The following is a 23022-nucleotide window of genomic DNA, read 5'->3' on the forward strand; positions in this document are numbered from 1 at the left end:
TTCCACAAATCCATGGTGGCTATCCAAGTGTTGTAATTTTGCTGGAACCAGATGGAAGAAGAAAGAGGAAAGTTTTTTTAAAGAAAACAAAACATACCAAATTTTTATTCATTGGAAATAATAGTTACATCATCAATGAGAAAGGGTATAATTTAAATCGGAAATTTCTCAAACCAATCTAGGCAACCTAGCAAGCTCACGAGCAACTTTATTTACTTTCCTATTACAATTTTCAAACCTAACAATAGTAAAATAAAATCACAAACAGAATGATAGCGACCGTCGAAAATCGCCGCCATCCCCAAAGAAAGAGGAAAGAAATCGCCGCCGTCCCCAAAGAAAGAGGAAAAAAAAAAGGAAAGAACTTCACGCCATGCATTGGGTGTAGTTAGGCTCGAACACCCATTTCAATATCTTTTTATCTATGTGGAGAGCGGAGTGACGAGGCGGCCATATGTTGTTGCCACTAGCATACATGACCGTAGCAATTCACGCTTTTCCATGCGTGTACATCACAAGCTTGAATTTTTTACCTCCTAAATTGTTGCATACAACTCATGCACGCGGGGATCCTACAGTTTGTGCCATAGTTAAATAAATATAGAACATTCTATATACATTTTTATCTAAAAAACATATTAATTCCAGACTTTATATGTTTCCAAATATTTTCATTTATTTTTTACTAGTAATAAAAGGAATAAAAAAATATCTTCTCTCCTTCTAAAATTCCAGAGTCAAACTCCATCTCCTCCACCACGCTATAGACTTTATCCCCGCTTTCCCGTACCATTCTTTCCTCTTTCTCCCCTGATTCCAACGCTGCCGCCGCGCCGTAGCTCAGCCTCGCCGCCGACCACCCCAATCCCCTCCACCACCCACGCGCGTGGGCCGGCCGGCCACCGCCGCCCCTGCTCTTCCTCGCCGGGTCCCCGCCGTTTCCACTCCGTCCGGCAATCATTGGCCATTGAGGTATGCCCTTGTGTTTCATCCAGTGATTAGCTAAACCCGGCAGGCCATCTAGATCTTGGTGCGCTGCTTACAGATCTGCCGGTGCCTACGGAGTAGTTCCATACGTCTAGTTTGATTGCTGCTGCCGTGTTCAATTTCTTGTTCTTATGATTTATTTTTCTACCCGCAGGGTTTGATGCTTTTCCTGTCCTATTATCAATTTCTCGTTTGGGGAAGATCGTGCGAGATAGAAGAAAGGGCGGACTGGATTGTAATCTGAGCTCTGGTGGATCTAGACTGGAAGTTGCATGAGAAAAAGTTCAGAAATTTCCATGAAAGCTTCGTCGTCGATGGCAAGCGACGCTTCAGGGAACACTGACCCTGGCCAACAGGGTGCTCGTTTCAGTTCCATGGACCAGTCTTGCTTTGCAAGACCTGGCCAGTCAATCCCTGGCTACCCCCCATTCTTTGGCCCTCAGTCTTCCAACTTTTACCTTCCTGATGACAGTGTGGCTAAAGCGTGTGATCCGTTCGAGCCGAATCCTCCTCAGAACAATCCTGTGGCAGATTGGGACCCTCAGGCCATGCTGAGCAACCTAACCTTCCTTGAGCAGAAGATCAAGCAGGTGAAAGATATCGTGCAGTCCATGGGTAACCGAGGGAGCCAAGATGTTGGTGGTTCCTGCGAGCTTGCCGCAAAGCAGCAGCTCGTCACCGCTGATCTCACTTCCATCATAATTCAGCTCATCTCGACTGCCGGCTCCATGCTTCCTTCCATGAAGACCCCGCTGCTTAGCAGCAATCCAGCGGTCAGGCAGCTCAACACGCCTGGTTCTCCCATGGGCTTTGGCTCGATTGTGAATCAGCGGCCAAGCACAGTCAGGGAGGAGATGGTTCCTGACATTACCAAGACCCCTGACTATGAGGATCTGATGAATACCCTTAATCCAGCCCATGATGAAAAGGATGATCTGATCAAATGCCCAAATCCTTGTGTTGGGGAAGGGCCTGAGCCGGTTCCGATGGAAGACCATGACGTGAAGGAGAGCGATGATGGTGGCGAGGCAGAGCATCTCCCCCCTGGTTCTTATGTGGTCTTGCAATTGGAGAAGGAGGAGATTTTAGCACCACACACTCATTTCTGTGTGATATGTGGCAAGGGTTTCAAGAGGGATGCTAACCTAAGGATGCACATGAGGGGCCATGGAGATGAGTACAAAACTCCCGCAGCTCTTGCCAAACCCATGAGAGATTCTGTCTCAGATCCTACACCAGTTACAAGGTACTCGTGCCCATATGTCGGTTGCAAGCGGAACAAAGAGCACAGGAAGTTCCAGCCCCTCAAGACAATCTTGTGTGTGAAGAACCACTACAAGAGAAGCCACTGCGACAAGAGGTATACCTGCAGCCGATGCAACACCAAGAAGTTCTCAGTCATTGCGGACTTGAAGACTCATGAGAAGCACTGTGGGCGTGACAAGTGGCTCTGCTCATGTGGAACAACTTTCTCAAGAAAGGACAAGCTGTTCGGCCATGTCGCGCTTTTCCAAGGGCACACACCTGCTCTTCCAATGGATGATATTAAAGCAACAGGAGCATTGGAGCAGCCTCAGGGGAGCGAGGCGATGGACGACATGGTGGGGAGCACAGGGTATAACTTCCCAGGCAGCACGTCTGATGGTATTCCGAATCTAGACATGAAAGTTGCCGATGACACACGTGGTTATTTCTCTCCCTTGAACTTCGACCCCTGCTTCGGCGCCCTCGATGACTTCGCCCGACCTGGATTCGACATCTCCGAGAACCCCTTCTCCTTCCTGCCTTCAGGACCGGGTTCCTGCAGCTTTGGGCAGCTTAGTGGAGACAGCTGATGGAGTTCGTCGCCGTAGACAACCATGATGGTGTCGATTGTTATGTATGAATGTTATATGTATGACCGTCTCAGTTCTTCCTCTATTCAGGGAGCCATTTTGGTCCATGCTTCTTTCTTAAGTGTACTTTTAGTTTGTGGTCATCAATAATGATCTTACATATAGATTTGAAAGTCACAATTGTTAAATATATTATTATTTTCTTTATCTGTGTTGGCGCCTCGCAATCAATATCTTGTCATATCAGGGTGGAAGAGCAACAAAATAAAAACATTGAATGCAATCCCAGCCGAGCAAAAGCCAAGATGGAGATCACCATATCAGTGAAGTCAATAATACTTGTGAAATTTTACCTCTTGTGAAATAGTATTTGCTTATCATTTGGTCTTACTGGCAACTTCAGCTGTTCTGAAATTTATCTCCTGGACAATTAATTTCACTTGGAGCAATCTGTTAAAATTGATTGCATTTTCATGGAAAATAGCATCAAGATTGCATGAGCACATCAATTGATCCTCGGCCAGAATATTTTAGCAGGTCAAGTAACCACGTCAAGGCAAACAAATAGAGCTCATACAGCCAGCCAAATGTAAAAAATACATAATAAAATAAAACGAAACAAAACAGCTGGATTTCTCATGGCCCTCATGGATGGACACTCACACAAATACATCAAAAGAATGCACCACCATCCATAGCTGCGAAAATATCTGGACTTGATAGATCGCCAGTTGACATCTCAATCAAATTAGATTCGATTTATCATTCAGGCGCGGCAACAGAAAGATGGACGCTTACTACACAAATTGGCAAATTATATAACAAGCCAGGAGCGGTCTCTATAGGTAGTAACCAGTACTCTTGAATTATATAACAAGCCAGGAGCGGTCTCTATAGGTAGTAACCAGTAGTCTTGAATAATTTGATCTTTGATTGAGCGTGTACTAATATAGTACATAGATATCCAGATGTATACTAGAAAATGTACATCAACTCCTGCCAGATAATAGTCCAATGTCCAGCCTGGGGATAACTGCTGGCACCCTACTACTCTAGTTCCCAACAACGATCTCGTCGAAGTTCCAGTCCCTGACAAGATCCCTTGAAACAGCACGGCTCCGTTGAAGGCGAGGAGCACCCTCAATGCCTTGTCCAGTGGCCATTACAGGTGTCACCTTTGAGGTTCCCACACGGTTAGCAGGTCCTGCGGCCAAAATTTTCCGCGATAGGCAGGCAACAGCAGCTCCACACCTGTTTTCCTCCTCTGAGCTTGAGACTGAATAACTTCTGAAAGACTGTGAAGGGCTGCTCATGCCATGGCATACGAGACACGCTAGACTCATGATTGATGGTAGAGCTGAAATTACTGCAACAGAAGAGCCAAGTATCAGAACAATATTTCAGCATAATTGCAAAATTCTATCAACCCAAGGCTTGCGTTGTAGTATCCGATGACAGGCAAAACAAAGAGCCACAGGTGAAGCTCTTATGAGGTCAATGAGGACTGAGATCTCCCTTTTTAGTCACATAACTCATTAACTTGTTGAATATCTAGAGTCCAGTGAATAATTTGATAATAATCCCCTCATTTCATGACTAATATATTTTGCCTCGCTGTTCGAACTCTCCCTATCAGCTGAACTATTAAGAACAACTCCGGGATGGATTCTGAAACAAACATATCCAAACAAAAATGGCAAGCCCAAGCATTTTCTTTAGCAAAGACTGCTGTTTGAGTAAGCAAAAAAGGAAAGCACATCAGGCAATTCAAATTACTTCCTGAGAATGTTTTATCATAATTATCAGCATCAGTTCCAGATTACATTAGCTCAACCATTGGAAAACGGCAATATGTGACTATTAATTAATACGTAATTGATATGCAAGTTCAACAGTTTTGAGTTAATTGACGCAACATCATGCAATCCAGAAAGCAACACAGAAAATAAACCACATAAACAACAGATCTTGGCAGATTGATAAAGAAAAAGGCAATGACAAAATTTTAAGCATATCCTTAAGAGAACTGGTCATCTACCTTGTGGTTAGCACAAGCAAGAAAACTCCGTGAAGGGATTAGCGCAATTAGTGGATGTTTTGATAACTGACAAATCCCTAAATTTTCTCCAGCTTTCCTAGAGTGCCTTGGCACCGGAGATTTGCAAATTCGGCCCTATATAAATGATGGAGGGAGCACATACTATTTGAGTGACTGGGCATCAGAGTTATTTGGTACAAGCATAAATTATTCCAGCGAAGATGAACATGACGGTTCGACGCCAGTTTTTTTTTTATCAAAACAGGCAAGATAGCATGCAATGCCCCGTTGTTCCCCACGACACTAGAAAACTACCGTCACGACTCTTGGAAAAATTCGCAATCAAAATTTTGAGAGACCCAACTAGAGGCGGGTCTAGATGGTGCGCGGGTGCGAGCGACGCACCCACAGATTGTGGAAGTCGGGTGGGGTTTCAACGAATCACTGGGCAAAAACAAGATCATACCTGAAAACCCCCCAATGCTCAAAATCGCGGACGGGGCGGAGACAGCAGGGACGCGACGAGGAGGAACGGGAACGGAGACGGCGGCGGGGGTTGGGAGGGGGGACAATCGAGGGCGTCGGCGGTGAGGCGGAGGGTACGGCCGGCGTTAGAGATGTAGGTCAGGACCCTCGGGGGAGGAAGGGGAAGAGAGGAGACGAGACAGGCTCGGAGGAAATTTGCCAACAAAAAGAAACAGGTCCGGTTGGGAGCAGCCATTATAATTTGTCCCACCGCAAAATCGGGGAACAGCCACATGTGGGCTGTTAATGGGCCTTGGCTGGTTGGTAGCGTGTTGTCGGGTCAAAGGCAAACAGCGTCGCCAGAGCTAATTTTCTAGTCAGAGCTGTATCTCGCTCAACGCGAGATGGAAGCTCGTCTCTCCCGTCATTGCTTAGCCGGCCCGCATTGGTGTTCTTTTTTTGTTCGCTGGCTTCTGACCGCACTGCTGTTCATTGAGTTGGTCCGTTTTTCTTTCGGTTCTCTTTGTTTCTTCATGGTTTATTTATTTTTCAGACTTACTTCTTAACCGGGTTTTTTATTTCTTTCTCAGTTTCACTGAGTTTTTTCGTACGATTTCTTCGGTTCCTCTGTTTCTTTCTTGGTTGTGCTGGGTTTTTTTTTGCTTCATTTATCTTCAGGTTTTATTTCATTTTTTGGTTTTCTTTGTTTTTATTACTTTCTCAGTTTTCATTGTTTTCATTCTTTTTTAAAGGTTTCTCCATTTCTCTTTGTTTATTTATCTATTTTTATTGGTCACTTTTTCGTTCAACACATGTCCATTTTTTCAATACACAGTGTAAACTATTAGTGTATACATGAAATTTTTTGTTGATACATGTTGCACTTTTTTTGAAAATAAGATGTATATTTTAAAAGTATATATTTTGAAGACTTGTTTGAATACATAGTCTACATTTTGGCAAATATATGTTTTGATGTCTATTTTTCCCGTACAAATTCTACATTTTTTGTATACATAAGAATTGTTTCCTTACACATGCTTAACATTTTACAAATATGTGATTAACATTGTTTCATATATGATGTCTACATTTTTATACATATGAGGCATTGTGCATAGATATTAAACATTTTTGTACACGTTTAAATTTTCTATACATGCTTAACATTTTATTCATACACATTATACATTTTTTTGTATACTATGCAAACATTTTTTGCATTTTGTAAGCATTTTTAAAAATAGCAGGAACATTTTTTATTGTCAAAAACATTTTTTGAAGCGTATCACATTTTTTACAATCGCGCTAACAGTTTTATTATTATTATGTTAACATTTTCAAATTTGCAGTTTGAAATGTCTTTAAGTAAATTTAATTTTCTGAAATCCGTGCATTCAGAATATTTCCTAAAAGATGGACAGAAAAGAAGAACGACAAAAGCCACGATTTACCTATGCAATCGAGGGCGAGCTGCGAGGGACCGAGCTGTGATATTTGTTGGGTGGGCGGAGCCCATGTATTGTGCGCTTGAAGAGAGTGCTTTCTTTCAACTCGTGGCAAGAGAGACATAGGCAGAATTGACAAATTTAACCTTAAAGCGAAAGTATTTCACAAACTAAACTGTTTTTAAAAATATTTCACACCGCTGACCTTTTTGTGCAGCTCCCAACAGTAAGGCGCTGCACTCTACTGTGCAACTCCTTACAGTTAGGCGCTGCACAGTATAGTGCAGCTCCTTACAGCTAGGCGCTGCACAGTGTGGCGCCTGTGTGTTAGGCGCTACACAGTAAGAGTGTAACGCCTTGCGGTTAGGCGCTCCACATTAAAGGTCAGTTGGGTGAAATACTTTTCAAACATAGTTTAGTTTATGAAATAGTTTTGTCCTGAGGTCAAATTTATGTTTTTTGCCAGAGACATAGGGGGTGTTTGGATTATGCCCATGCCAGCCTGCCAACTTGTGGGCACGCCAAAAACTTGGCGAACGTTTTGCTCGCTCACGTCTCAGCCAAGTATTGGCGTGAAAATGAACTGCAGACTAGATGCGAACCAAATAGTTGGCGTCCATCCAAATACAAGCCTAGCGCCCAGTCAACGCCCCTTTTTGGGCTAAGAAGCTTCCGGCACGAAACCAAACATGCCCATAGCACTACCCTTATTTTCTCACACGTTGCGAGTTGTAACTCAGTCTCGCCTCACGACGCAAGGGAGTGGACCGCCCCCAGTAACACTTCGGCTTGGTTTCTTCTCTCTGTGTGTTTTTCTTATCAGCTTTTCTATTTTTTTTGTTTTTCATTTTTTTTGTTTTTCCGATTTTCTTGTGTTCCTTCACTGGGTTTCTTCCTTTGACTTTTCTTTTTCTTCTTTCAACTCATGTATATATATTTTTAATACACTTTTTACATTTTTGTTATACATATGGTTTTTTTATACACATTGAACATTTTACAAATACATGATGCATAATTTATTCACATACTACTTGTTAGATCTATGCTAAACATTTTTCGAATGCATGTTGAATATTTTCTTAAAACTACGAGAAAATTTGCTTCAGGCTACAAACCTTGATCTTCAAGGCCCAGCCGATATTCATGCATTACATATTAGCCCAGATACCTATATTTAACCCTTACTAAATCTAAGGATCCACGAGGGCTATTGTATTACAAAGAGATGGAGATTGGATGGTGATGGTGTAGACAAATGATGATGATGCCGCAGTGAAGCCCTTCTATCGACTCCCCTTTGGATTTCTTCCGAAGGCTAGGGTTCTTTGTTCTGGAGTAGTTTTTGACGGCTGTAGTCTGTAGACGTCCGATCCTCGATACGATCGTGTGGGTAGAAGTATTGGAACAGGGGTGACAATGACAATATGTACGACCGGCAGTACGAGTGTGCACGATTATATCAAACACCGTCGATCGCTACGAACCCTTTTGTTGCATTTTTCTTCTCTATTTTCGTTCTTTCTTTTTACGGCAGTCCTTTATCGTCCCAATTAACATGATTTTGACACCATATCCTTGGGATTCTTTCCTTGTGCCACAAAATACCTCCGTTGATGAAATCCCGACGAAAACAGATAGAAGGGTACGGGAACGCGGTTAAATCGTGAAAAACCTAACACCCAAAAAAAGACGTATTTTTATGCAAAAAATGGACTCATTACCCTCCACCCATGGGCTACGCCTCGACCCCGTACAGTGGCGACCCTCCAGGCAGGGGCGCACTCACCTTGGGGCGGCAGAACCTTGATGGAGCGACGGGGACGCTACACCGACAATAACATATGATTCGGATCAAGGGAGGAGATCAGGAGAAGGAGGAAACATGGGGGAGATGAAGGGGTGCACCGCCCCATCGCCGCTTACTCATGGGCTAGCCTTTGGCCGACGGGACGACGCGGGGGCAAGCAAATCTAAAAATCTAAAATGTGGTAGCAATTTGTAATTTACTGGTGACTCACATGATGCATGTCGCAGTCAAATCTGAAGCCATGATGGTAGCTCCGTGACAGAGAGACATGCTACTCTTTTTCCTGGAATCACAGAGACTGCTGACCGTGAGGTAATTAACTACGGAAATACTTCACGCACGACGTTCGGCGGGACGACACTCGCACGACGTTAATTCAACAGTCTGCTGTTGTGGTGTAATACTTTTTTTTTGCGGCTTGATGTCGTCCGTGTAGCGGTGCTCAATCAACTATGCAGCCAGGCACATCATTTCTGCCTTTTATTATATGTTTATTATATATACATCAACAAAAAAGAACAAAATGTATTTTTATTCAAGCAAACAGCTCAAAAAGGAAAGAAAATCGATTTTTTTTATAATAATACATGTCTCATTCATATCATAAAGAACAAAGTATAAGTTACGTAAAGACCGACAAGACTGAAAACATAGTAGAACCTCTCTGAGCTTGACACCAACGCTCATCACCTGCCTCCGGCATCATCACAGCAGTCATCGAAGAAAAGAATGACGAATCACCACCTCACCCGAGCTTGAACTAGTGGTGATTCGTCAAATAATTTAGTGTAAAATAGTTCGAGCTCTATAACCTAGTACAAATAATTTTACACTAAATTTGAACTAGCTCTACACGCTAGTTCAAATAGTTTTACACTAATCTTGAACTAGGTTATGCAGCTTTTACGCTAGTTCAAATTATTTGTACTAGGTTATAGAGTTAGTTCAACTATAGTGTATAATTATTTGTACTAGATTATGCAGCTTTGCAGACCTCCAAGGTGGCTCACCAAAAATGAAGCCCTTGCCGTTGAACGAATCAGACAGGGGTAACACCCTGGACACGTTATCGAACTTCAGATCTGGCACCCCACCACGACTAAGACGCCGAAGGAGAAAACCATACCTGCCATCCATGAACCGCGAGTCCAGCATATGTTCCGTCTTACAGATGTCGTCGATGCAGACCACAATCTGCATCTGCTCCTGGACTACCTCCCAAGCTCCGCGCCGACGGTGGAGCAAACGCCGTCGCAACGACGGAGCCCGAGGACACAGGTCCACCACGAGAATGCCGCCGCCGTCACGCCATCCTTACTTGAACAGACTGGTTTCCAAATCCATTCCCAACCATAGAATCGATGGCCTTGCCAAGGAAGAATCTAAAGAATATTTATTCAGCGTCGTCATCGTTGTCACCGAAGCAAAGACGATGAACAATTTAAAAACCTAAACTACGAGGGAGTAAAATCAATCCATACGCATGGATCCGGCAGCCCCTCGCCACCGACGACCGAGGTCACCGGCGGAGAGGGGCCGTCGAAGAACGGCGGTGGAAGATCAGCCTCTCCTGGCGCGGCCAGGGAGAGGAAAACGTATCGCTGGTTCCTGGGCGTTGTACTTGGAAAGAAAACAGATCAGAAAGCTGCAAATCGCTGCTACTACTGTTGAAGCAAGCACTCCTACGTGCTTGTCCGTTTCGGGGAAGGCGGATGAGGAAAGAGCCTGTCCGGTGTCCGAGGTGGCACGAGGCCCGTGCACGGAGGACGCCCGCCCCCTTTCGCGCACGACGGGCACGCGCCGAGCGCGTGGGGAACGTGCCCGGGCGTGTGCTCCTGCGCAGCCGGCACACGCCCCGGATCTGCTGCGCCCGCGGCAGCTCGCCGCATCCGTGTATCTCGAGATCGATCAGAGTTCGAACCTAGGAGTACAGTACCTGGGTACGAACTGAACTGCGTCCCCAAAAAAGTACGAACTGAAAATGGGAGGCAGTGAATTTTCTCAACCTGGGTACTTTCCACAGCTTGCAGGATGTGGTTTCGCCCGTCAATTTCTCGAACGATGAACAGCGACCTGGTTGGAATGTTGGATAGTACTTTGAGAAAGGCTCCAACGACGACGATGCATCGGTTTCACTGTCAACTTGTACAGACAAATGGAGTCTGGACACCATCCTTTTCAGATTTAGTAGATACCACTATAAAACACAACGTATGACATTGATACTTGTCTGAGTATTGAAGAAGAGTAGAGTAAAATAAAATACGTCTGCAATCATCAAACTTGTCTGAGTACGTGCAATCCAGGCCTTCAGGGTGTCTCCACTTTGTCCTAAAAATTGCTAAAGGGCTCAACACTTTCTTTTTCTTTGATTTTTCATGCGTACCGGAATGTCGCAATGAACGGTTTTTTTAATGGATCCAGTTGTGGTCGTGTTTTTTTTTATTTACAACACTACATGTACTTGTTAACTTGAACGTTTTTATAAATGGTTGTCTGCATCACATGGTGCACCCCCCCCCTTCCCCCCGCGCGGGCGCCGCCACTCACACACCTCTCAAGTGGAACCTACATCAGAGTTTACCCCAACCATTAGGGACCCCTAACCCCTAAATTCCACCTCCACTCGTCCTCGCCACCACCACTTGGCCACCCGTTGCAGTTGTGTCCTGAGTCGCCGCCTCTCCTACCATCGCTCATCACTGCCATGGCCCATCCTCTCATGTTGTTTCTCGTCTTGAGTCACCTCCATCGATAGTCAATTCAGCACAACACATGTCATCTTCACACATCATCACCATGATAGTCAAGTCATCATAAAGGCATCATCAATCAATCTTCAAGTACCCATCATCGCCTTCTTACGCCACGCTAAACCAAGCACCGTTACAATATCAACAGTCAAACAAAAACATCAGAAGGGGATTGTATATAACCCCTTAAAGAACTTGGAGGACTTAAACGAAGCAGTTGCACCTCCTCAGCAAATACGGTAGCTTTGGGAAGGTACAAAGGCCTTTTTTTGCGGGTACATACAGGAGACGCTGTAGGACCCTTTAAGAAAGTTTGAGGACCTAGGGTCTTTTTGATTCATGAGCTTGTAAAAATGTAGGATTGGAATGGCATGCCCATTCATCCTCCATGATTTTGGTTCATTCGATTAAAAAGACAAAAACAATTTTTTATAGGCCTAAGTGTATGCTAAATTTCCTCTCGTTTTTCTCCGCTAACCCTAGGCGGGTATGAAAAATTCTCCCCTCCAGACTTCATCGACGAGCCCATGGATTCGCCTCCCCTCTACATGCCACTCCAGTGGCCGGTGGCAGGGAGGGGAATCACGGTGCCTTCGCTCCGGTTAGTAGTTTAGATTAGGGTTTGGTCCTCGCAAGTGCGACGCTCAGGCGGATGGCGGCTCCTTCTTCGAGTTTGTCCTTTGGACTCCGTTCCTCCTTGAGTTCGTCTGTCTGGACGTAGTCGACAGAGCTACGGCATAGAATCATATTGTCGCCTTGGGGCGGTGAGGTTAGTGTTTCTCATCATGTGGCGAGATTTGGTGCTAGGTACTTCAAATTTATGCAAGGGTTCAACGACGACGACTGCGGCTCCATGGCTAGTTACTTCAGATCTATGCAAGACTTCCCAGCTGTCATCGACAAGGTCAAGCCGTCTCCGGTAAAGGAGTAGCGATAGAGACTCGTTTTGGCGGCAGTGGTGGTCGTTCGCTGGTCTCAAAATCTCGATGTAATCTTTGTTATGTTTGAGATGCTTTGTACTTTTGATGAATTTTTTGCAATAGATCTGATCTTTTTCAAAAAAATGTATGCTGCATTTTCTATGAAATGTAGCGGAAAGAAATCCTTCCTACAGATCAAACTTCGGTTGATACGGAAAAAATACATTGAAAATTCCAATATTTTAAGAATTATTTGAAAATCCTATGAATCAAATAGGTCTTTTAAAAACAGAGCTTTTGGGGCATCTCATTCGTCACATTACAGTAATAGGGTGACATCTCCCGCAAGAGATCCGGGCGATGCCCACACGATTCCGCGCGACGCAACCGGCCAAACGGCCGGGGCCGCACCAACTCCAGATCATGCCGCCTCTCCCGCATACGCACGTCTCCCGCCATCCCCCGCGCCGATTCGATAGGTAGGTGGCGCGATTCTCCGACTCTACCGCACTGGCGTCATCACACACAGTACGGATTCAGGATTATGCCCTGATCCATCCATGGCCGCCTGCCGTCGCCGTGCTCCTGCACGCCATTCACGGGGAAAGCACCGCATTTCTTTTTTCCTTTTTGCTGGAAAGGATATCGTCATGGGCAGCATCATTATCAATTTACCCACCACGTGAGGCGTACACATCCGTGTAAAGTCGCACTGTCCATTTTACTACCCCGGAGCGGAAGATTCCCAGAGAAAAAAGAGCGTATTTTGATAGCGAAAAGCGAAGTGAAAGGGCGGAATGCAGCGTGAATCGTGTCGCGTACCTCCTTGTCCGAGCTCGCCCGTCGTGCTGCGCGCTGCCCCGATCCCGTACTGTACCCCGGCCGGCCGCCACGGTCGGTATATGATGCCCGCCACGCCCCCCGTCGCATTTGCGCAGCCCCTTCCGGCTCAGTTTGCCGGCACGCACACGCAACAGACCAGGCCCGACTGAAGAAGAACGGAATGGACGCCACCCGCGCCCTCCTCCTGCCCCGCTCCGACGGCGCCGTGCCCGGCGTCGTCGACTTCCGCGGCGGCCCCGCGCCCCGCGCCTCCACCGGCCGATGGTCCGCCGCCATGTTCGTCCTCGGTACGTGCGGCCCCCGACCCAGCCCATGATGATCATCGATCGAGGGGAGGGGTGGCCTTAATTTGGGTTCTTTTTTGGGATTGAAGGTGTGGAGATCGCGGAGCGGTTCGCGTACCACGGCGTGTCGGCCAACCTCATCAGCTACCTGACGGGCCCGCTTGGGGAGTCCACGGCCGGCGCCGCCGCGGCGATCAACGCGTGGAGCGGCGTCGCCACGATGCTGCCGCTGCTGGTGGCCTGCGTCGCCGACGCCTGGCTCGGCCGGTTCCGCACCATCGTGCTCGCCTCCGTCCTCTTCGTCGTGGTCAGCCCACTTTTCCCCTCCCCTCCCGTAAAAATTCCCCTTTTTGACATAAAAAGTGCCCCATGAACGAACGAACCCCTTTCTGTCTGCCCTCCCCCAATCAATCAAGCCCGCGCACTCCCACTGACAGAGAAGCGCGTCCAGCTGACCACTGACAGCCGGGTTTGCCGTTGCAGAGCATGGGCATGCTGACCCTGTCCTCGGCGCTCCCGGTGTTCCACTCGGACGGGTGCGCCAGCTTCACCTCGCTGTCGGGCGCGTGCTCGCCGTCGCCAGTGCAGGTGACCATCTTCTACGTCTCGCTCTACCTGGTGGCGCTGGCGGAGGCCGGGCACAAGCCGTGCGCGCAGGCGTTCGGCGCCGACCAGTTCGACCAGCACCACCCCGAGGAGTCCGTCTCCCGGAGCTCCTTCTTCAACTGGTGGTACTTCGGCATGTGCTCCGGCACCGCCGCCACCACCATGGTCTCCAGCTACATCCAGGACAACATCGGCTGGGGCCTCGGCTTCGGCATCCCCTGCCTCGTCATGGTCTTGGCGCTCGCCATGTTCCTGCTCGGCACCCGCCGCTACCGCTACTACACCTCCACCCAGTCCAGCCCCTTCGCCCGCCTCGCCAGGGCCTTCGTCGCGCTCCTCAAAGGCTCCAAGTCCAGCCAATGCGCCAAGTATGATCACTCATCAATCATCATCCATGGTTCTCGTTTGAAATCTGCAATTTGGCCATGAGAATTCTGAATGCATCATGCTGTCAGGCTTACCAATTAATGTGTTTGGTCTCTTGCGACGAACAGCACTCTTGCCGGCGAGGATGGAGAATTCAACGCGGAGCACCGTGAGGAGGTTCGGGGCCTGCTGCGGTTGTTCCCCATCTGGGCGACGTGCATCATCTACGCCGTCATCTTCTCCCAGTCCTCGACCTTCTTCACGAAGCAGGCCGCGACGCTGGACCGGCGGATCGGGGCCACCTTCCGCGTGCCGCCGGCGGCGCTGCAGACGTTCATCAGCCTGACCATCATCACCTTCATCCCGGTCTACGACCGGCTGTTCGTGCCGGCGGCGCGGCGGTTCACGCGCCTGTCCTCGGGCATCACCATGCTGCAGAGGATCGGCACGGGCCTCGTCCTGGCGCTGGTGGCCATGGTGGTGGCGGCGCTGGTGGAGGCGAGGCGGCTGGGCGTGGCGCGGGAGGCCGGCCTCGTGGACGACCCCAAGGCGGCGCTGCCGATGAGCCTGTGGTGGATGGTGCCACAGTACGTGCTGTTCGGGCTGTCGGACGTGTTCGCCATGATCGGGCTGCAGGAGTTCTTCTATGACCAGGTGCCCGACGCGCTGCGCAGCCTGGGGCTGGCCTTCTTCCTCAGCATCTTCGGGGTGGGCCACTTCCTCAGCAGCTTCCTCATCTCCGCCATCGACGGCGCCACCAAGAAGGGCGGTGCCAGCTGGTTCTCCAACAACCTCAACCGCGCCCACCTCGACTACTTCTACTGGCTGCTCGCCGGGCTCTGCGCGGCGGAGCTGGCCGCGTTCGTGGTTGTCTCGCGCGTCTATGTTTACAAGAAGAGGGTGGCTCACCATGACCATGACGACGGTGGCGCTGTCATGTGATCGCTTGTAAGGTGGTTTTCTTTTTTGCGAATGTACAGATGTATAGCGCTATAGTATAATGTTGTGCCGAGTTCAGCTATACTGCAAGTTTCTTTTAGAAACACCTGTAATTTTATGGGGATGGGCTCTAGACAAACGTTTTTTTTTTTGAAATTAACTGTCGCCGCTTTATTTATTAAACGAAGTCGGGAATCTCATCCGATACAATCTCAAGAATGCAGTCTGGTGGAGATGATAGCCACTCCTGCGAGCCCTCATCACCCATTCCCACCTTAGCTAACCTACCAGCGGCGGCATTTGCACAACGGCGAACCCACGAAACTCTAACAGAAACAAAATGCATCAGATCGCCTTGACTTCTTCCATGATCGGCCCCAGGGCGGAGAGGTACATGTCCGGCCTGTTAAGCATCGAAACCACCCTTGCGGAGTCGCTCTCGAGATGAAGCCTTGACACGTCTGTTTTACTCGCTAGCTCGATTGCTTTCTTACATGCCAGAAGCTCCACCTTGTCCGGGTCATCCACATGTCCCAGGAAATGGCACGAAGCTGCTCGGAATGCACCTTTGTGATCTCGCAGCACCACACCATCGCCCCCCTTCTCCCGGTGTTTGGAAACCGATCCATCTGCATTGGCTTTGATCCAACCTGGCTCCGGCGGCTCCCACGCCTCTCTTTCCCTCGCCACCCGCGGGATCACCTCCTTCTTGTGGATCTCCTCCCACTCTTTCACATACGCAGCCATAGATAGTGATATTTCATGTGGCTCAGCTATCTTTCTGTAACGTCTTTGATGTGGCTATATCTCCTACGTGTCGAAGCACGACTTAGAGGCATAATCGCACTGAAAGCAATGTCGCAAGTGAGGTAATCTTCACAAACAACCCATGTAATACATAAAGGGAAAGAGATACATAGTTGGCTTACAATCGCCACTTCACACAATTACAAGAATAAAGCATTACATCATCCAGATATAAACAAGGTCCGACTACAGAATCAAACTAAAAGAAGACTACCCCAAAAGCTACACAGATCACCGATCGTCCCGACTGGGCTCCACTACTGATCAACTAGAACGAAATAACACAAAGGACAAGATCTTCATCGAGCTCCTCCTTGAGCTTGGTTGCGTCACCTGCACAGTTCATCGGCACCTGCAAATTGGTTTTGGAAGTAACTGTGACTCACGGGGACTCAACAATCTCACACCCTCGCGATCACGACTATTTAAGCTTATAGGAAGGGTAAAAGGTATGAGGTGGAACTGCAGCAAGCGACTAGCATATATGGTGGCTAACATACGCAAATGAGAGCGAGAAGAGAAGGCAAAAGCACGGTCGACGAACTATGATCAAGAAGTGATCCTAGAACAACCTACGTCAAGCATAACTCCAACACCGTGTTCACTTTCCGGACTCCGCCGAGAAGAGACTATCACGGTTACACACGCGGTTGGTGCATTTTAATTAAGGTCAACTTCAGGTTTTCTACAACCGGACATTAACAAATTCCCATCTGCCCATAACCGCGGGCACGGCTTTCGAAAGTTCAAATCCCTGCAGGGGTGTCCCAACTTAGCCCATCACAAGCTCTCACGGTCAACGAAGAATATTCCTTCTAGCGAGAAGACCCGATCAGACTCGGAATCCCGGTTACAAGACATACTCGACAATGGTAAAACAAGTCCAGCAACACCGCCCGAATGTGCCGACAAATCCCGATAGGAGCTGCACATATCTCGTTCTCAGGGCACACTCAGATAGGTCAAGCTACGAGTAAAACCAACCCTCAAGTTGCCCTGAGGTGGCCCCGCAGGCTGCCCAGTTCGGAGCACTGGCCCCGGGGGGGGGGGGGTTAAAATAAAGATGACCATTGGGCAGGCCTACCCAAGGGAAAGAAAAGGCTAGGTGGCGAATGGTAAAACCAATGTTGAGCATTGCTGGAGGAGTTTTATTCAAGGCGAACTGTCAAGGGGTTCCCATTATAACCCAACCGCGTAAGGAACGCAAAATCCGGAAACATAACACCGATATGACGGAAACTAGGGCGGCAAGAATGGAACAAAACACCAGGCATAAGGCCGAGCCTTCCACCCTTTACCAAGTATATAGATGCATTAATTAAATAAGAGATATTGTGATATCCCAACAAAATATCCATATTCCAACAAGGAACAAGCTCCAATCTTCACCTGCAACTAACAACGCTATAAGAGGGGCTGAGCAAAGCGGTAACATAGCCAAACAATGGTTTGCTAGGACAAGGTGGGTTAGAGGCTTGGTTTAACAATATGGGAGGCATGATAAGCAAGTGGTAGGTATCGCATCATGGGCATAGCAAAAGAGCGAGCAACTAGCAAGCAAAGATAGAAGTGATTTCGAGGGTATGGTCATCTTGCCTGAGATCCCGCAAGGAAGAAGAACGAGTCCATGAAGAAGACAAACGGACGTAGTCGAACGGTTCCTCACAAACGCAACGTTGTCGGAACCAACACGAAGAAGCAACACCGGAAAGAAGCACACAACATAATAAACAACCATCACATACTCATGGCATGATGCACAACCAAGTATGATGCATGTCCGATTTAATGAAGCATGGCATGGTAAAGTGCAACAAACAACACTACAAGTTAAGTGGAGCTCAATATGCAACGGAGTTGCATATTGAAAAAACGCCATATGACTTATTTAGTTCTCTCTCATTTATGTACCCAACAAGATTAAATGTTGATGTAGCGACCAGACCTCAAACGGTCTGATCTCTGTGCTCCGGTGTCATCCCTGGATCAGTAATGCTGACACCACACAGTACTCGGAGGATTTATAGCAGAGTAGCAATCACACACTTATTACATCGAGTGTATCATATGAGAACTTATTACAATAAATATGGCTTAAGGACATCTAATAACGATAACAGCGGAAGGCTTGGAAGATAAGTGAGTCCATCAACTCCAACGGCATCACTGAGTACAGAACCACGACCTAAAAACTCCTTAATCGTCGTCTGAAAAGTCTGCAACATTAACGTTGCAGCCCGAAAACGGGTCAGCACATGGAATATGCTGGCAAGGTAACACATAAAGAGTAATGGAATGAAACAGCTATACTATATGCATATTTGGCTGGTGGAAAGCTCTATGGTTACAGTTTTGCGTAAAGCCAATTTTTCCCTACTTCAAAGAAATAAAATTTAATTTCTATCATGGTGGTTGTTAAACATTGAGAATGGTTGACAGCATTCTCAATCCCAATTAAGCATCATCATTAAACAGAACCCAACAAAATTAATTTAGAGTAACATGTTGAGATTCACATGATAATCCAAGTACTAGATATTCAAGATGTCCATAACCGGGGACACGGCTAACCATGATTAGTTTATTACACTCTGCAGAGGTTTGCGCACTTTTCCCCACAAGACTCGATCGCCTCCGTTTGGTTTCTCGCACTACATGGTGTTTGAGAAGACGGATGACCGAGACATAGTCTTTCAGAAGCACTAGCACCTTACGATCGGGTAGACCGTACCACCTACATCCCCTACATCTGCTAGTCTACCACTGTAAGAGTTCGCACAACTTATTCAACTATGCTAGAGCCCATAATAGCTTGTGGCTGCACACGGAAGTTTCTAGTATGAATAGTCTCATGATCCCTTTGAGCCTGGGTGGCGGTCCAAAAGAAAAACAGGCAAGTCCTGGAATACCCAGGTGCCTCAATCCACCCAGATGTGTGTTTAAGTTGCCACCTTAGATAAACCATTAATTAACAATCTCACATCTGTCATGGATATCACTCACCCAATCCACGTCTACTAGCATAGCATGGCATAATAAGCAAACGTAGAATTAACTCCCAAAGGTTTAATAATACACAGGTAATAGGTACTACCTCAACTACTTCCCATCCCACAATTTAATTAGATCCTAATCATGCAATGTGTGAGGATTTGATCTAATGCAATAAAACTGGGTAGTAGAAAAGGTATGATCAAAGTGTTACTTGCCTTGCTGATGATCCGCGAAACCTAACGATTCGAAGTAACAGGCGGCGCACTCCGGGTATTCTATCACAGACAAACAAACAAGCATACAATAAGTACTCATCTAATGCACATGTAAAACTCAAATAAGAGATCTAACCAGAAAGTTCAACTTAAGAACTCCGGTTGGCAAAAAGAATCAAATCGAACGAAGCAACGAAAATCCAACGGCGAAAGAAAACCACTTCGTTCTAGTAATCTGGATCTAGGGAAAATTTTACAGTAGAAAAATCTTGTTTAAGTTGGTTAAACGGATAGAGGGTTTCGAGACGAATCCCTAGGCGCTTGAATCGTCTGATTCCGATAAACGAGCGAAAAATTAAACTAAAACGAAAATCGGATCAGGAATCGCGATCAGAAAAATCGTGGATTTAATCCGAGAAAAAGAAAAACGACGAACGCCGAATTTTTTTTCTCTTTTTTTCGGCACGGAAAACGAGGTGGCGATGAACCTTGGTGGCGCGATCCGGCGGCGGCGCGGCGGCGGCTAGGGCGGCTAGGGTTGGGGCTGGCTAGGGTTTCTCCCCCCAGGGCCGGGCCTCGGCTTATAAAGGCCTCCCGGGTCGGTGTCCAGGTCGGACACGGCCCGTTAAGTCGGTTCACATTTTTTTTATTCTTTTATTCCGCTCGGAAGAAAAATAAAAAGAAATACTAAACGGACTCCAAAAATTCCGAAATAAATTTTCGCGGGCTTCTAAAATCAAGCCGCACAAGGTGAACATTTATTTGGGACCTAAATGCAATTTTGAAAAACGCACTTTTTTTCCTAAATTCAAATAAAACACCGAAAAACTCCGAAATAAAATCTTATTTGATTTTATTATTAAATTCTCAATATTTCTTTATTTTGGGAAAGTCATTTTATTCCCTCTCTTATATTTTTGTAATAGAAATAATTGATGATAAAATAAATAAAATCAAATGATCCTATTCTCAAAATTTGAGAGAACTCAAATATGAAAATAACGAAATCCCCAACTCTCTCCGTGGGTCATTGAGTTGCGTAGAATTTCTAGGATCAACCAAAATGCAAAAATAAAATATGATATGCATGATGCTCTAATGTATAAATTCCAAATTGAAAATTTGGGATGTTAGAAACCTACCCCCCTTAAGATGAATCTCGCCCTCGAGATTCGGGTTGGTTAGAAAATAGGTGAGGGTGGTCTTTGAGCAAATCTTCCTCTCGCTCCCAGGTGGCTTCATCCTCCGTGTGGTGGCTCCACTGAACTTTGCAAAACTTGATAACCTTGCTGCGAGTAACTCGGTTGGCAAACTCCAAATCTTGACTGGTTTCTCCTCGTAGGTCAAATCGTTATCCAACTGAATAGTTTCCAAAGGCACTGTATCTCTCAATGGTATGTCAGCCATCTCCACGTGACATTTCTTCAACTGGGAAACGTGGAACACATCATGAACTCCTGACAATCCTTCGGGCAATTCCAACTTGTAGGCCACTTCTCCCATACGCTCCAAAACTCGGTATGGTCCTACAAATCGTGGCGCTAACTTCCCTTTAACTCCAAAACGCTTTGTTCCCCGAAGTGGTGATACTCGAAGATAAGCTCTATCTCCAACTTCGTAAACTGTCTCCTTGCGTTTAGAATCCGCATAACTCTTCTGTCTGGACTGGGCTACCTTGAGCCTATCGCGAATCAACTTCACCTTCTGTTCAGACTCTTTAATCAAGTCAGGTCCAAACAACTGGCGGTCTCCAACTTCGTCCCATGACAGCGGTGTCCTGCACCTCCTTCCGTACAAAGCTTCGAAAGGGGCCATCTTTAAACTGGTTTGATAACTGTTGTTGTAAGAGAACTCTGCATATGGCAAATTATCGTCCCAACTAGATCCATAATCTAGTGCACAAGCTCTCAGCATATCCTCCAAAATCTGATTGACTCTCTCGGTCTGTCCATTTGTCTGTGGATGAAAAGCTGTACTGAATTCTAGCCTGGTACCCAAAGTTTCATGCAACTGCTTCCAGAACTTTGAGGTAAACTGGGTTCCTCTATCTGATACGATACTCCTTGGAACTCCATGCAGACATACTATTCTGGTCATGTATATCTTTGCCAACTTAGCACTGGTGTAAGTGGTCTTTACTGGGATGAAATGAGCTACTTTCGTCAATCGATCAACTACAACCCAAATCGAGTCATAGCCTGAACGAGTCCTGGGTAATCCCGTGATAAAATCCATGCCTAGCCTATCCCACTTCCATTCGGGTATCGGCAATGATTGTAACAATCCTGCTGGCTTCTGATGCTCTGCCTTTACTCTCTGGCATACATCACAAACTGCTACATACTCCACAATATCCTTCTTCATTCTGGTCCACCAGAAAATATCCTTCAAATCCAAATACATCTTGGTATTTCCTGGGCGAATTGAATACGGTGAGTCGTGTGCCTCTTGCAAAATCAACTTCCTGATCTCCGGGTCACTGGGCACGTAAACGCGGTCTTCAAACCATAGGGTGTCGTGCTCATCCTCACGAAATCCTTTAGCTTTTCCTTTGCTCAGTTTCTCTTTTATAGCGGCAATCTCTTTGTCAGTCCTTTGAGCTTCTCTGATTTTATCCATCAAGATTGACTGAATCTCCAATGCTGCTACGTAACCTCTCGGAACTATTTCCAAACATAGTTCACGAAGATTTTCTGCTAACTCCTTGGGTATTTCTCCCATCATTAACGTATTGACATGGCTCTTACAGCTTAATGCGTCAGCTACTACATTAGCCTTTCCGGGGTGATAATGCAATTTCATATCATAATCCTTGATAAGCTCCAACCATCTCCTTTGCCTGAGATTTAACTCCTTCTGTGTGAAAATGTACTTCAAACTCTTATGATACGTGTACACCTCACAATGATTTCCAATGAGAAAATGTCTCCATGTCTTCAATGCATGCACTACGGCTGCTAACTCCAAATCATGCGTGGCATAATTCAACTCATGAGGTTTCAGTTGTCTTGAGGCATATGAAACAACTCTCCCTTCCTGCATAAGCACTACTCCAAGTCCTCGACGTGAAGCGTCGCAATACACCTCATAATCCTTAGTCTGGTCTGGCAAAATCAACACTGGTGAGGTAACCAAACGTTTCTTCAACTCCTGGAAACTAGCCTCACATTTCTCTGTCCATATGAACTTGGTATCCTTCTTCAACAACTTAGTCATAGGCTTCGCAATCTTTGAGAAATTCTCAATAAATCTCCGGTAGTATCCCGCGAGTCCAAGAAAAATCCGGATCTCTCCAACTGTTATTGGGGCTTCCCACTTGGTCATGGTTTCGACTTTAGCGGGATCTACTGCTATACCTTCTCCAGATATAACGTGTCTGAGGAATCCTACTTCCTTCAACCAAAACTCACATTTGCTGAACTTGGCATATAATTGATGTTCTCTGAGCTTTCCAAGTACCAAACGCAAATGCTCCTTATGCTCCTCTTCATTCTTCGAGTAAACCAGGATATCATCAATGAACACTACGACGAACTTATCCAAAAACTCCATAAACACTTTGTTCATCATGTTCATAAAATAGGCAGGTGCGTTAGTCAGACCAAATAACATAATGGTATACTCGTACAGCCCATACCTGGTGGTAAAAGCTGTCTTAGGAATATCCTGTTCTCGAATCTTCAACTGGTGGTATCCTGATCGCAGATCGATC

The 23022-nt window shown here is 46.4% G+C and overlaps 3 protein-coding genes across 3 annotated transcripts; 2 read left to right on the plus strand and 1 right to left on the minus strand.

Moving 5' to 3' along the window:
- Window positions 1–743: 743 nt before the first annotated feature.
- Window positions 744–3029, plus strand: LOC125545400 (zinc finger protein STOP1 homolog). Its single transcript, XM_048709322.1, has 2 exons — window positions 744–972; window positions 1142–3029. Exon 2 carries the CDS (start codon window positions 1260–1262, stop codon window positions 2820–2822), a length of 1563 nt encoding a protein of 520 aa, XP_048565279.1. The 5' UTR covers window positions 744–972; window positions 1142–1259; the 3' UTR covers window positions 2823–3029.
- A 580-nt stretch (window positions 3030–3609) lies between these two features.
- On the minus strand, window positions 3610–5560 carry LOC125545401. The gene is made up of 2 exons (XM_048709323.1): window positions 5327–5560; window positions 3610–4188 (listed from the first exon to the last, which is right to left on the minus strand). The coding sequence occupies exon 2, from the start codon at window positions 4163–4165 to the stop codon at window positions 3875–3877; it is 291 nt and encodes a 96-aa protein (XP_048565280.1). The 5' UTR covers window positions 4166–4188; window positions 5327–5560; the 3' UTR covers window positions 3610–3874.
- A 7518-nt stretch (window positions 5561–13078) lies between these two features.
- On the plus strand, window positions 13079–15376 carry LOC125545402 (protein NRT1/ PTR FAMILY 5.10-like). The gene is made up of 4 exons (XM_048709324.1): window positions 13079–13386; window positions 13473–13690; window positions 13867–14357; window positions 14484–15376. The coding sequence occupies exons 1-4, from the start codon at window positions 13260–13262 to the stop codon at window positions 15295–15297; spliced, it is 1650 nt and encodes a 549-aa protein (XP_048565281.1). The 5' UTR covers window positions 13079–13259; the 3' UTR covers window positions 15298–15376.
- The last annotated feature ends 7646 nt before the right edge of the window (window positions 15377–23022 follow it).

Source organism: Triticum urartu, chromosome 3 (genome assembly GCF_003073215.2).
Source record: "Triticum urartu cultivar G1812 chromosome 3, Tu2.1, whole genome shotgun sequence".
NCBI classification, from domain to species: domain Eukaryota; kingdom Viridiplantae; phylum Streptophyta; class Magnoliopsida; order Poales; family Poaceae; genus Triticum; species Triticum urartu.

What these genes read in the sequence shown, in the direction of transcription:
- LOC125545400 (XM_048709322.1), top strand. Translation starts at nt 1,260, where the DNA reads ATGAGAAAAAGTTCAGAAATTTCCATGAAAGCTTCGTCGTCGATGGCA.
- LOC125545401 (XM_048709323.1), bottom strand. Translation starts at nt 4,165, where the DNA reads ATGAGTCTAGCGTGTCTCGTATGCCATGGCATGAGCAGCCCTTCACAG.
- LOC125545402 (XM_048709324.1), top strand. Translation starts at nt 13,260, where the DNA reads ATGGACGCCACCCGCGCCCTCCTCCTGCCCCGCTCCGACGGCGCCGTG. An exon ending in CCTCCGTCCTCTTCGTCGTG is followed by an intron (nt 13,691 to 13,866) that starts GTCAGCCCACTT and finishes TTGCCGTTGCAG; the next exon opens with AGCATGGGCATGCTGACCCT. An exon ending in AAGTCCAGCCAATGCGCCAA is followed by an intron (nt 14,358 to 14,483) that starts GTATGATCACTC and finishes TGCGACGAACAG; the next exon opens with CACTCTTGCCGGCGAGGATG.